This window comes from Oncorhynchus clarkii, chromosome 9 (genome assembly GCF_045791955.1).
Source record: "Oncorhynchus clarkii lewisi isolate Uvic-CL-2024 chromosome 9, UVic_Ocla_1.0, whole genome shotgun sequence".
In the NCBI taxonomy this organism is placed as follows: Eukaryota; Metazoa; Chordata; class Actinopteri; order Salmoniformes; family Salmonidae; genus Oncorhynchus; species Oncorhynchus clarkii.
In genome coordinates this window covers 67,195,148-67,208,219 of record NC_092155.1, presented here as the reverse complement: position 1 = coordinate 67,208,219, position 13,072 = coordinate 67,195,148, and the positions used below count along the sequence as shown (strand labels likewise).

At 40.7% G+C, this 13,072-nt stretch overlaps 1 protein-coding gene across 1 annotated transcript; it reads right to left on the bottom strand.

The window, feature by feature from the left end:
- Positions 1-2,497: 2,497 nt before the first annotated feature.
- LOC139416818 (protein lifeguard 2-like) lies at positions 2,498-12,788 on the bottom strand. The gene is made up of 12 exons (XM_071165901.1): positions 12,550-12,788; positions 11,407-11,527; positions 11,193-11,302; positions 8,722-8,786; positions 7,701-7,754; positions 7,561-7,611; positions 7,398-7,437; positions 7,194-7,231; positions 6,607-6,694; positions 6,357-6,452; positions 6,045-6,098; positions 2,498-4,406 (listed from the first exon to the last, which is right to left on the bottom strand). The coding sequence occupies exons 1-12, from the start codon at positions 12,562-12,564 to the stop codon at positions 4,254-4,256; spliced, it is 885 nt and encodes a 294-aa protein (XP_071022002.1). The 5' UTR covers positions 12,565-12,788; the 3' UTR covers positions 2,498-4,253.
- Positions 12,789-13,072: the final 284 nt, after the last annotated feature.

Genomic DNA, 13,072 nt, shown 5'->3' with positions numbered 1-13,072 from the left:
ACAGCTTTGCACACTCTTGGCATTTTCTCAACCAGCTTCATGAGGTAGTCACCTGAAATACATTTCAATTAACAGGTGTGCCTTGTAAAAAGTGAATTTGTGGAATTTCTTTCCTTCTTAATGCGTTTGAGCCAATCAGTTGTGTTGTGACAAGGTAGGGGTGGTATACAGAAGATAACTTTTACCAAATAGGGCTAACTGCACCTCAGATTGCAGCACAAATAAATGCTTCACAGAGTTCAACAGACACATCTCAACATCAACTGTTCAGAGGAGACTGCGTGAATCAGGTCTTCATGGTTGAATTGCTGCAAAACCAACCATTCTGCTACGATAGAGAATCCCATCTGGTTTGCCCTTAGGGGGTATATCATTTGTTTTTCAACAGGATAATGACCCAACACAGCTCCAGGCGGTGTAAGGGCTATTTTAACAAGAAGGAGGGTGATGGAGTACTGCATCAGATGACCTGGCCTCCACAATCACCCGACCTCAACCCAATTGAGATGGTTTGGAATGAGTTGGACCGCAGAGTGGAGGAAAAGCAGCCAACAAGTGCTCAGCACATGTGGGAACTCCTTCTATAATGTTGAAAAATCATTTAGGTGAAGCTGGTTGAGTTAATGCCAAGAGTGTGCAAAGTTGTCATCAAGGCAAAAGGTGGCTACTTTGAAGAATCTAAAATATATTTTGATTTGTTGAACACTTTTTTGGTTACTACATGACTCCATATGTGTTATTTCAGAGTTTTGATGTCTTAACAATTATTCTACAGTGTAGAAAATAGTAAAAAATAAAGAAAAACCCTTGAATGAGTAGGTGTGTCCAAAATTTTGACTGGTACTGTATGTTTCCTATTTTTCAGGTCGAATACAATATGCTATTATTTTTGTCATGTACATATCAGACATCTTGCAAGCAAGACTAACTATTTTTAGTTACAATATTCAAAACGATGAACTTTTACAATAATTAACATTTTTTGATTTTACAAAATATAACAACTATTTCAGTCTCTATAAAAACAGTAACAACCACCAAGTTCAGTCATGAACATATAACATCTGGAGCAAATACATTTACCACAAACCTACATTTTAAAAGTTGTCCAGATTGACCCCCAAAACATGCTCAGCAAAGAATGGGTATGAAGTCATTGGTTTAGACCATCTGTAAATACATTAGAACTTCATAGCAGCCAATCAGGGTTGAGTGGTGAAACCCCTACTGACATCATTGGACTATGGCTCATCATATAGACAGGATTGCATCTCCAGTTTAAGTGCAACTTGATTTAAAGCAGCCATGGAAAGCCAAGCAATTAGCCCACATGCACATTTATTCAGAATTGGATTCAATTGCCTGCATACTCTGGATCTTATGTTCGTTTGAGATTTAAACCAGTAGGCTAAGAGCTGACAGACCGGAGGACAGGCATTAGAAAAACAACAAACCACAGACATACTGTGCACAGGTGCCAGTTTGCTGCAGCAGTAAAATAATCCTGCAGCAACAGGAAATGTGAATTATTATGTGGATTATAATTAATGGACATTTCTGTAGGAGTTGATTAATTTTTAAATGACAAACTCCCAAATACATTTTAAAACTTAAACACACTATAAGTTTAACATTTTCTGCATTGCCGGAAAGTTCTCCTGCAACAGAGTGATCAAATTAAGATCCTACATCTGTACTCGAAGTGCTCCCAAGTGGTGCAGTGGTCTATGGCACTGCATCTCAGTGTAAGAGGTGTCACGACAGTCTCTGGTTCCACTCTACTATGTAAAGACCTTTGAGTACCAGTATCCAGGCTGTATCACATCTGGCCGTGATTGGGAGTCCCATAGGGCGGCGCACAATTGGCTCAGCGTTGTCTGGGTTTGGCCAGGGTGTGCCATCATTGTAGATAAGAATTTGTTCTTAACTGACTTGCTTAGTTAAATAAAGGTTACATGTAAATTTAATAACACTGATGTAGGGTGTGTTTGTAAATTGACTCTGGAGTATGGAACGCTGTTTGGGTCTTTATGTGTCAAAAAATATACATGGTCAAATAAGCTTTTAATTTGACACTTCAAATAACACAATTCCATTATGGAATGTTGTGTGTGCTGAATTTGCACGTGCAAGCCAAGCGCCACCATTACGATCACTGTCAAAGCTGTACAATACTGTGTTGGTAATAAGGCATTATTTGTTCGACCGAATGGGAAAACGTCTGTGTGAGCATTTGAAATTAGATTAGAATCAAAAATGTTTGCAAATATCTTTGATACAGCTGTTATTAGCAACTTCTGGGGTAGCTAGCTAGCTTTAGCTTGGTACCTAGCTAGCACCAATGCAATAGTATTATTTGACACCTTTGACGTGTATCTTTTTTGACATGCAAAGACTCCAACGGAATTCCATCCTGGAGTGCCAGAGAACGCTCAAACCATTAGTATTAGTTCTGAAAATCAAATTCAACAATAGCAATACTGTTTTCATTTCGAACAAAACATGTAAAATTAAATATAGCCATTGAATTCTGCCATGCAAATATACTGTGCATTATAGGGAAATAATGCACACTCTAGAATGCCCTTCAAGCCAATCGGAAAGGAGACTTTTCACCACCATTTTACTGAATCAGATCCTGGGTATATTTAAATGTAGTTGGCGAATAAAGGTGATTCTGATATTCATGTGTTCAGGAGTGATAAGAGGGGATCTCCTTTAGAGCAGTGTCATAGATGACTGTTGTTGTTAAAAGATAGGAGAACACAAGGACATCACATCTGCATGACACAAACACCTACGGTCAGTTATAGATTTTAGACTCAGTATTTTTGCATGTTATTTTTTCTTTCACATCTGTCTACTGCGAGCAATGTAAATCTATAGATCTGTGGCCCCATGGGTGAAAACTGCTGTACATTAGTGCTGAGATCAACAGCTTAATAGACAAGCTAAAAACTCAATACTGGTACAGTAGTATAGGTCCATATCATGCTAGAGGAGGTGGTGGATCAAGGATCAATGGGTTCTGTACAGTACATAATGATGGTGAGATCAAAGCCTGCATTTATAGCTGATAGTGCTGATCTAGGATCAGATCCCCCTGTATATAATACTATGATACTTTGTGGGCTATACTCGGCCTTGTCTCAGGATGGTGGTTGAAGATATCCCTCTAGTGGTGTGGGGGCTGTGCTTTGGCAAAGTGGATGGGGTTATATCCTGCCTGTTTTGCCCTGTCCGGGGGTATCATTGGGGCCACAGTGTTTCCTGACCGTTCCTGTCTCAGCCTCCAGTATTTATGCTGCAGTAGTTTATGTGTCGGGGGGCTAGGGTCAGTCTGTTATATTTGGTGTACTTCACCTGTCTTATCCGGTGTCCTGTGTGAATTTGAGTATGCTCCCTCTAATTCTCTCTTTCTTTCTCTCTCTCGGAGAACCTGAGCCCTAGGACCATGCCTTAGGACTACCTGGCATGATGACTCCTTGCTGTCCCCAGTTTACCTGGCCGTGCTGCTGCTCCAGTTTCAACTGTTCTGCCTGCGGCTATGGAACCCTGACCTTTTCCCCGGACGTGCTACCTGTCCCAGACCTGCTGTTTTCAACTCTCTGGACAGCAGGAGCGGTAGAGATACTCTTAATGATCGGCTATGAAAAGCCAACTGATATTTACTCCTGAGGTGCTGACTTGTTGCACCCTCGACAACTACTGTGATTATTATTATTTGACCATGCTGGTCATTTATGAACATTGAACATCTTGGCCATGTTCTGTTATCTCCACCCGGCACAGCCAGAAGAGGACTGGCCACCCCTCATAGCCTGGTTCCTCTCTAGGTTTCTTCCTAGGTTTTGGCCTTTCTAGGGAGTTTTTCCTAGCCACCGTGCTTCTACACATGCATTGCTAGCTGTTTGGGGTTTTAGGCTGTGTTTCTGTACAGCACTTTGAGATATCAGCTGATGTTAGAAGGGCTATATAAATACATTTGATTTGATGATCTAAATGGCAAATCATTGATCAACACTACTACTCTGAGGCTGCAGCCCAATTCAGACCTTTCTCCACTAATTGGTATTTTGACCAATCACATCTGATCTTTTCACATCAGACATTTTTTAGAGCTGATCTGATTGGTCAAAATAGCAATTAGTGAAAAAATAATCTGAATTTGGCTACATGTGTAAATGCAGTTTGAGACTATGAATACGGATCCTGTGTAGATGGTGATCTGCGATGCTGGCCTGGATGTGGATTCAGTTTGTTCTCTCTGTTCCAAACAGGGACAGGAAGAAGGAGAAGATGTAGATAATATCTAGGTAGATGTTGAGAGTGGCAAAGACGTATTCCTCTGGACTTATTGTGTAGCGCTTGTTCCCCATCAGTAGCTGTGTGTCAAACGCCAAAAACTAAACAGAGAATCAAACAATTGAAGCGTTAGTACAGTCGTGGCCAAATGTTTTGAGAATGAAATAAATATTATTTCCACAAAGTTTGCTGCTTCAGTGTCTTTAGATATTTTAGTCAGATGTTACTATGGAATACTGAAGTATAATTACAAGCATTTCATAAGTGTCAAAGGCTTATTGACAATTACAGGAAGTTGATGCAAAGAGTCAATATTTGCAGTGTTGACCCTTCTATTTCAAGACCTCTGCAATCCGCCCTGGAATGCTGTCAAATTAACTTCTGGACCACATCCCGACTGATGGCAGCCCATTCTTGCATAATCAATGCTTGGAGTTTGTCAGAATTTGTGGGTTTTGTTTGTCCACCCACCTCTTGAGGACTGACCTCAAGTTCTCAATGGGATTAAGGCCTGGGAAGTTTCCTGGCCATGAACCCAAAATATCAATGTTTTGTTCCCCACGCCACTTAGTTATCAATTTTGCCTTATGGCAAGGTGCTCCATCATGCTGGAAAAGGCATTGTTTGTCACCAAACTGTTCTTGGATGGTTGGGAGAAGTTGCTCTCGGAGGATGTGTTGGTACCATCTTTATTCAAGGCTGTGTTCTTAGACAAAATTGTGAGTGAGCCCACTCCCTTGGTTGAGAAGCAACCCCACACATGAATGGTCTCAGGATGCTTTACTGTTGGCATGACACAGGACTGATGGTAGCGCCCACCTTGTCTTCTCCGGACAAGCTTTTTTCCGGATGCCCCAAACAATCGGAAAGGGGATTCATCCGAGAAAATGACTTTACCCCAGTCCTCAGCAGTCCAATCCCTGTATCTTTTTGCAGAATATCAGTCTGTCCCGGATGTTTTTTATGGAGAAAAGTGGCTTCTTTGCTGCCCTTCTTGACACCAGGCCATCCTCCAAAAGTCTTCGCCTCACTGTGCGTGCAGATGCACTCACACCTGCCTGCTGCCATTCCTGAGCAAGCTCTGTACTGGTGGTGCCCCGATCCCGCAGCTGAATCAACTTTAGGAGACGGTCCTGGCGCTTGCTGGACTTTCTTGGGCGCCCTGAAGCCTTCTTCACAACAATTGAACCGCTCTCCTTGAAGTTCTTGATGATCCAATAAATGGTTGATTTAGATGCAATCTTACTGGCAGCAATATCCTTGCCTGTGAAGCCCTTTTTGTACAAAGCAATGATGACGGCTCGCAGGTAACCATGGTTGACAGAGGAAGAACAATGATTCCAAGCACCACCCTCCTTTTGAAGCTTCCAGTCTGTTATTCAAACTCAACCAGCCTTGTCCTCGTCAACACTCACACCTGTGTTAACGAGAAAATCACTGACATGATGTCAGCTGATCCTTTTGTGGCAGGGCTGAAATACAGTGGAAATGTTTTTGGGTGATTCAGTTAATTTGCATGGCAAAGAGGGACTTTGCAATTAATTGCAATTCATCTGATCACTCTTCATAACATTCTGGAGTATATGCAAATTGCCGTCATACAAACTGAGGCAGCAGACTTTGTGAAAATTAATATTTGTGTCATTCTCAAAACGTTTGGCCACAACTGTACATCTCTCTTTGATAGTTGTCATTGATAGACTGTGTAGTAAATCAGACTATATCGGTTTTACACTTACCATGGTAAACAGTAACGCTCCCAAGACACCATAGACACCATGCACCCAGGGCACCTGCAGCACATGACATGCGATATTATATCTATGAAATATCATATCCAACACATTCAAATAGATCTGACCCAGCTATAGGCTTGGTAGAGACCTCTGTCTAGTTCCTCATGTTAGTCTCCATCTGCATTCATTTATTAATCAAATTCATTATATAGGTTCTGATTAGGGTAGTTTAACTTCTTACTATGTATAGCACTTTGATTAGCAGTCTTCCTGTATGACAATGTGCTCTACAAAGAAAGTGTATTATTATCTTACATATCCGTAGGGCAGGGCGATGGCCAAGACCAGTCCAGACACCATCATGACCATGCAGAAGGTAAACAATACGCCTTGGCATGAGGTCACGTCAAACTGAATAGGACAGAAGGGAAGATAGGAGAGAAAAGAGAAGGTAACTTGATCACGAGTTAAAAATAACAACTTAGAACAATTTGTCATTCATAGTATCTGTCTTTTAAATTGTAGAAGTTCCTTTTTCACTGGAGGAACGTTCAGGCAGACTGACCTTAGTTTGGAAGCTGACGAGAGTGACCGTAAGACAGACCATAGCAGTAATACCCAGACACATCACCACTGACTTGGTGTTATAATAACTATTAAAGGGGAAATATATGTTAGACAAATGAGTTGACAAGTATACTAAGAAATTACATACTAAAATGGTTATCATACAGTAATAACATTTGAATGACTTATTTTGGTAAATACACAGTAACAAAGCAAAGCTAAAATCTACAACAGAGCAACAGTGATATGTTGACGTATGGTAAGTCCCTGTTAGTAAGACCATGTATACCTTTGGCATAACTGATTGACACTGACACAGTTTCATGCATGGCTGCCTAACCCTCTTCCTGGAGATCTACATTCCTTTCAGTACAACCCTAATTTAGCATACCTGATTAACTCACCAAGACCTTGACTAGCTGGATTTAATATTACATGAGCAGTTTACCTGGCTGCAAAAAACATCATTCTAGCCATATCAGTCTGAAGAAGCAGGCATTCAAAGCATAGTGGACGAGACAGACACAGTGAGAAGTAAGACAACAGAGGCAAACCAACTGTAGACACAGCTATGAAAAACTGTACCTGGATAGCATCCCTGTCATATAGGAGAGAGAGAGGGTCTGCAACAGGAGAGATTACAAAGTAAAGAGACATTACTGAGAAAACCTATTGTAGGTTACACTCAAAGGAAAAGCATGTGAGTCTGAATTATGTGAGGTATTGTCTTTAGACAATGTGTATCAATGTGTATAAATGTTATTGTTTCAAACACTACATGATACTTACAAAGACGGCTAGCAGGATCAGATTCCATGGAAACTGTCTCCTATCGGAAATAAAAAATAAAACATAGTAAGTACTGTCGTTACGTTCTGCTAAAATTATACATTCTCTATTATCGTAATAACTGAAGTTGCGTTAACCACACACATTAAAGTGTTAAACCCACCTTGGTCCAGGACAGCAGACGAGTGTAATGTATGTGACAAAGAATACAGCACTGTGTAAAGAAATAAAACATATATTTTAGTACTTTCAGAATGAAATCAACATAGTAATGATGTACGCAAGATCAAAGCTGTGACTTACTAAGAAGCCCAGTACCATCCAGGGTTGGACTGAATGTAGATCTTCACTGGTTCACTGATGAAGGAAGCACAAATAATTGTTAATATGGGATGTTTGTCCATTTCCTTCAAAGTATTTGGTATATGTGTTTTCTTCCTTTTATATTAAACGTTCCATATGAGTCATCTCAAAACTTGCAACTTCCTATCTAGTTCCTGTGAATGGTTCATGTCTGGTTCACAGAGTGATGGAGTAGTACTGAATGGTTCATGTCTGGTTCACAGAGAGATGGAGTGTTCTGAATGGTTCATGTCTGGTTCACAGAGTGATGGAGTATTACTGAATGGTTCACGTCTGGTTCACAGAGTGATGGAGTGTTCTGAATGGTTCATGTCTGGTTCACAGAGTGATGGAGTGTTCTGAATGGTTCATGTCTGGTTCACAGAGTGATGGAGTATTACTGAATGGTTCATGTCTGGTTCACAGAGTGATGGAGTGTTCTGAATGGTTCATGTCTGGTTCACAGAGTGATGGAGTGTTCTGAATGGTTCATGTCTGGTTCACAGAGTGATGGAGTATTATTGAATGGTTCATGTCTGGTTCACAGAGTGATGGAGTATTACTGAATGGTTCATGTCTGGTTCACAGAGTGATGGAGTGTTCTGAATGGTTCATGTCTGGTTCACAGAGTGATGGAGTGTTCTGAATGGTTCATGTCTGGTTCACAGAGTGATGGAGTGTTCTGAATGGTTCATGTCTGGTTCACAGAGTGATGGAGTGTTCTGAATGGTTCATGTCTGGTTCACAGAGTGATGGAGTATTATTGAATGGTTCATGTCTGGTTCACAGAGTGATGGAGTATTACTGAATGGTTCATGCCTGGTTCACAGAGTGATGGAGTGTTCTGAGTGGTTCATGTCTGGTTCACAGAGTGATGGAGCATTACTGTATCAAAGTATAGGACTTCTGACCAGGCCTGACCAGATAGAACTATTGAAGGGTGAAAAGTAGCATCCATATTCAGAGGTATTAGAAGACTTACCAGAATGTGAAGAGAGCCACTATGGAAAGAGTGACAAGAAGTTGGATCATCAAGATGGAGTAAACCTAAAAGGAGGCCCCAAAAAAACACAACTGTGGTAAAAGCTGAAGGATGGGTCTGGAGAAATGTAACCACTATGACAGTCATAGACAGAGCTATGGATGCAAGGACTGACCATGCAAGATATCATAATGATAGTTTTAAGCATATTTTGAGGTTTTATAGTTGTTGTTCACATTTACAATACTTATAAATGTTGGAGTAAAACAAGCTTATATATTGGGCTCTGATGGGGTGTTAAACAGTTAAACTAAGCTCATGAGGCATTGATAAGTTATATTCTTGAAGAGTCAATAGGTAGACAGTACCAGTCAAAAGTTTAGATACACCTACTCATTCAAGGGTTTTCTTTATTTTTACTATTTTCTACATTGTAGAATAATAGTGAAGACATCAAAACTATTAAATAACACATGGAATCATGTAATAACCAAAAAAGTGTTAAACAAATCAAAAGATATTTCATATTTTAGATTCTCCAAAGTAACCGCCTTAATGACAGCTTTGCACAATCTTGGCATTCTCTCAACCAGATTCACATGGAATGCTTTTTCAACAGTCTTGAAGGAGTTCCCACATATGCTGAACACTTGTTGGCTGCTTTTCCTTCACGCTGGGGTCCAACTCATCCCAAACCATCTCAATTTGGGTTGAGATCAGGTGATTGTGGAGGCGAGGTCATCTGATGCAGCACTCCTTACACAGCCTTGAGGTGTGTTGGGTCATTCTGCAGTTGAAAAACAAAAAAACAAAATAGTCCCACTAAGCGCAACCCAGATGGGATGGCGTATCGCTGCAGAATGGTGTGGATGCCATGCTGATTAAGTGTAAGTTGAATCCTAAATAAATCACTGACACTGTCATCAGTAAAGCACCCCCAGACCATCACACCTCCTCCTCCATGCTTCATGGTGGGATCCACACATGCAGAGATCATCCGTTCACCTACTCTGCGTCTCACAAAGACACGGCGGTTGGAACCAAAAATCTCAAATTTGGACTCATCAGACCAAAGGACCGATTTCCACCGGTCTAATGTCCATTGCTCTTGTTTCTTGGCCCAAGCAAGTCACTTCTTATTGCTGTCCTTTAGTAGTGTTTTTTTTGCAGCATTTCGACCATGAAGTCCTGATTCACGCAGTCTCCTCTGAACAGTTGATGTTGAGATGTGTCTGTTACTTGAACTCTGTGAAGCATTTATTTGGGCTGCAATCTGAGGGGCAGTTAACTCTAATGAATTTATCGTCTACAGCAGAGGTACTTCTGGGTCTTCCTTTCCTGTGGCGGTCCTCATGAGAGCCAGTTTCACCATAGCGCTTGATGGTTTTTGAGACTGCACATGATGGAACTTTCAAAGTTCTTGATATTTTCCGGATTGACTGACCTTCATGTCTTAAAGTAATAATGTCTTAAATGTCTTAAAGTAAGTCTTTTCTCTGCATATTTGAGCTGTTTTTTCCGTAATATGGGCTTGGTCTTTTACCAAACAGGGCTATCTTCTGTATATTGGTAGTAATGTGGTAGTAATAGCTTTAATTATCGCCTACCTTGCGGATAAAGATCCGCCGGATGTTTTTATCACTCCAGCTGAATTCTGTTAGCATCTCCTCGTCACTAGGACCACCCCTACCTTGTCACAACACAACTGATTGGCTCAATTGCATTAAGGAAATAAATTCCACAAGTTAACTTTTAACAAGGCACACGTGTTAATTGAAATGCATTCCAGGTGACTACCCCATGAAGCTGGTTGAGAGAATGCCAAGAGTGTGCAAAGCTGTCATCAAGGAAAATGGTGGCTATTTGAAGAATCTCAAATCTAAAATATATTTTGATTTGTTTAACACTTTTTTGGTTACTACCTGATTCCATGTGTTATTTCATAGTTTTGATGTCTTCACTATTATTCTACAATGTAGAAAATAGTAAAAAATTAAGAAAAACTCTGAAATAAGTAGGTGTGTCCAAACTTTTTTGCCATCTTGGCACTCCTCAATTGTAAAAAATATTTTGGAAGCAATAGAAATTCATTTATTAATGACTGCACTCGTTTTTGACATGTTTATTCTATTACAGACACCTTAATGCATACGTTTAAATTATATTATGTGAGCTAAACATACAAAAATCAAATGAAAAAATATATACAAACATTTTCCTTAAAGTATTTATTTTAGAGAGTACTAATGCTACTGTCCACATTAGAACAAAACAGTACTTAAATACATGTCATTTTGTCCTTCAAACATGCAATTGAAATACTGTAGAATTCTATTCATTCCTAAGGAGGACTGCTCCTACTAGGATGTGCCAATATGGCCAACCGGTGGCTAATACATAGCATCAGCAATCCAGGGTTTATATACGTCTTTGGTAGTAATGTGGTGGGAATAGCTTTAATTATCGCCTACCTTGCGGATAAAGATCCGCCGGATGTTTTTATCACTCCAGCTGAATTCTGTTAGCATCTCCTCGTCACTAGGACAAGCCCCACCGTAACAGGGGCTGCCGCTGAGGCCTGCTGACAAGATCAACACACACACAGTAAATGGGCAGTTATTTTTCTCGCTTTCATTGATAGAGAGGGGTGGTGATACGGCGGTTGTTTTTGCGACACAAACATACCTTTCTCACTTGTGCCAGTGGCCTCCTCATAGGTGGGAGGGGCAGGTGGCCCTCCTGCTTCTCCACTTGAGGTGCCATACTGCTTCTCTCCTGCTTCAGCAGCTTTGTTTGCGACTGAAAGCTGGGGGTAAATAACATAAGATTCCCAATCAGGACTTAATAGCTGTCTGTAAATACTTTTTCATAATTGTCAGAGAATTCTTATGAGCCAATCTAACCAACTAAGAAGTGATACTTGATCTGAAATTAGCCCCAACTTGTGAATCCAAGTTCATTGAATTTGCTTTGAAAATGTACATTTTTTAACAACAAAAACAATCCACATTTTAAGCAGAAAACACAAATAATTTGCATTCACAATTTGAGGTGAATTTGAAATTTTATCTGATTCTCTGATTGCTGACTGTAAGATGTGGACTGAGATCAGTTCTTAGATGAGCCCTCTGCTGTAGCATAGCTCCAGAACCCCAGACTGTTCCAGAATCAGCGAATTAGACATGACACAACTGTCCAGATGGCCTATCTGGCCCTGAGCTAATGTACCAAAGAATATGAATATCCATCTTCTGTCTCTCTGTACCTCCATATTTCCTGCATATAAATACAATTAGCAGTCTTATGAGCTAATTTACAGTAATTGGTTTAAGTAGGCTAAATATATTTATATAATTTCATCAGCCTCCAGTCAATGCATAACAGCAACATTTCAGATTTGACATTTAGCACTTGGCTGTGAGAGAAATAGCAACGTGAGAAAGAGGAGTAGTACGTCTCTGGAGTGAAGGCAGTGACGCAGGCTAAAGACTACCGTTGTCTCTATCGCCATACAATCTAGTTTATAGCTGTTATTTTATTTTCCTCTATTCATTCTCTGATGACAATACTATTATCTGCTGCGGAACAGACTTTGCACCATTACTGAGCAACACAATGAGATGAGCTCCTGAATAGAGGCACATGCGAGGATGGCAGACACACAGCCTGTGTACATGCTGCCACAATGACGACGGAAGACTCGGGACCAAACACATTAAAAAGGAAAGAAGCCAAGAAACTTATTTTACTATATTTTTGCAGCAGAATGAGCATGTGATGAATAGAGCATAGAATGAGATATGTAGGATGTGTCTGTAAGGCCCTTACCTTGCCCTGGGTCATAATGGCTGTGTTTGGTGTCTGCAGCAGATACTACAATGGTTTATTTATCTCTCTGCTCCAGTCAAAGAAGCTCTGCTTTCCTTTTGTTATTGTATCCTCTTATATGTATCCTTGTTGCCCAGTCGTACTTGCAGTCAAAATAAAAGGACTGACACTAGGTTGCTCTCTGCTGTTGCTTCTCTTATATTAAACCCTTTCTGATGCTGCAGCTTCTTAATCCAACAGCCACGCAGTTAGGATTCTCACAGACCCCCCCCCCCCCCCCCCCCCCCACCACCCAAAAAGGAACATTCTAGCAACATCCAGGTGAAGCAGCAGTGCTGTGGGAAGATTGGACTGTACCAATACGCTTGGCAAAAAGGGGGGGGGGGGGGGGGGGGGGGTACTGATGTATCATTGTGCGAGTCAAGGGCCAGAGAGAACTGGAATATTTGGTCTGCAGTACAAAAAAATATATATAGGATGACGTAGATGGTATTACATGTTCTGAAAGTTGTGTTTACCCTCT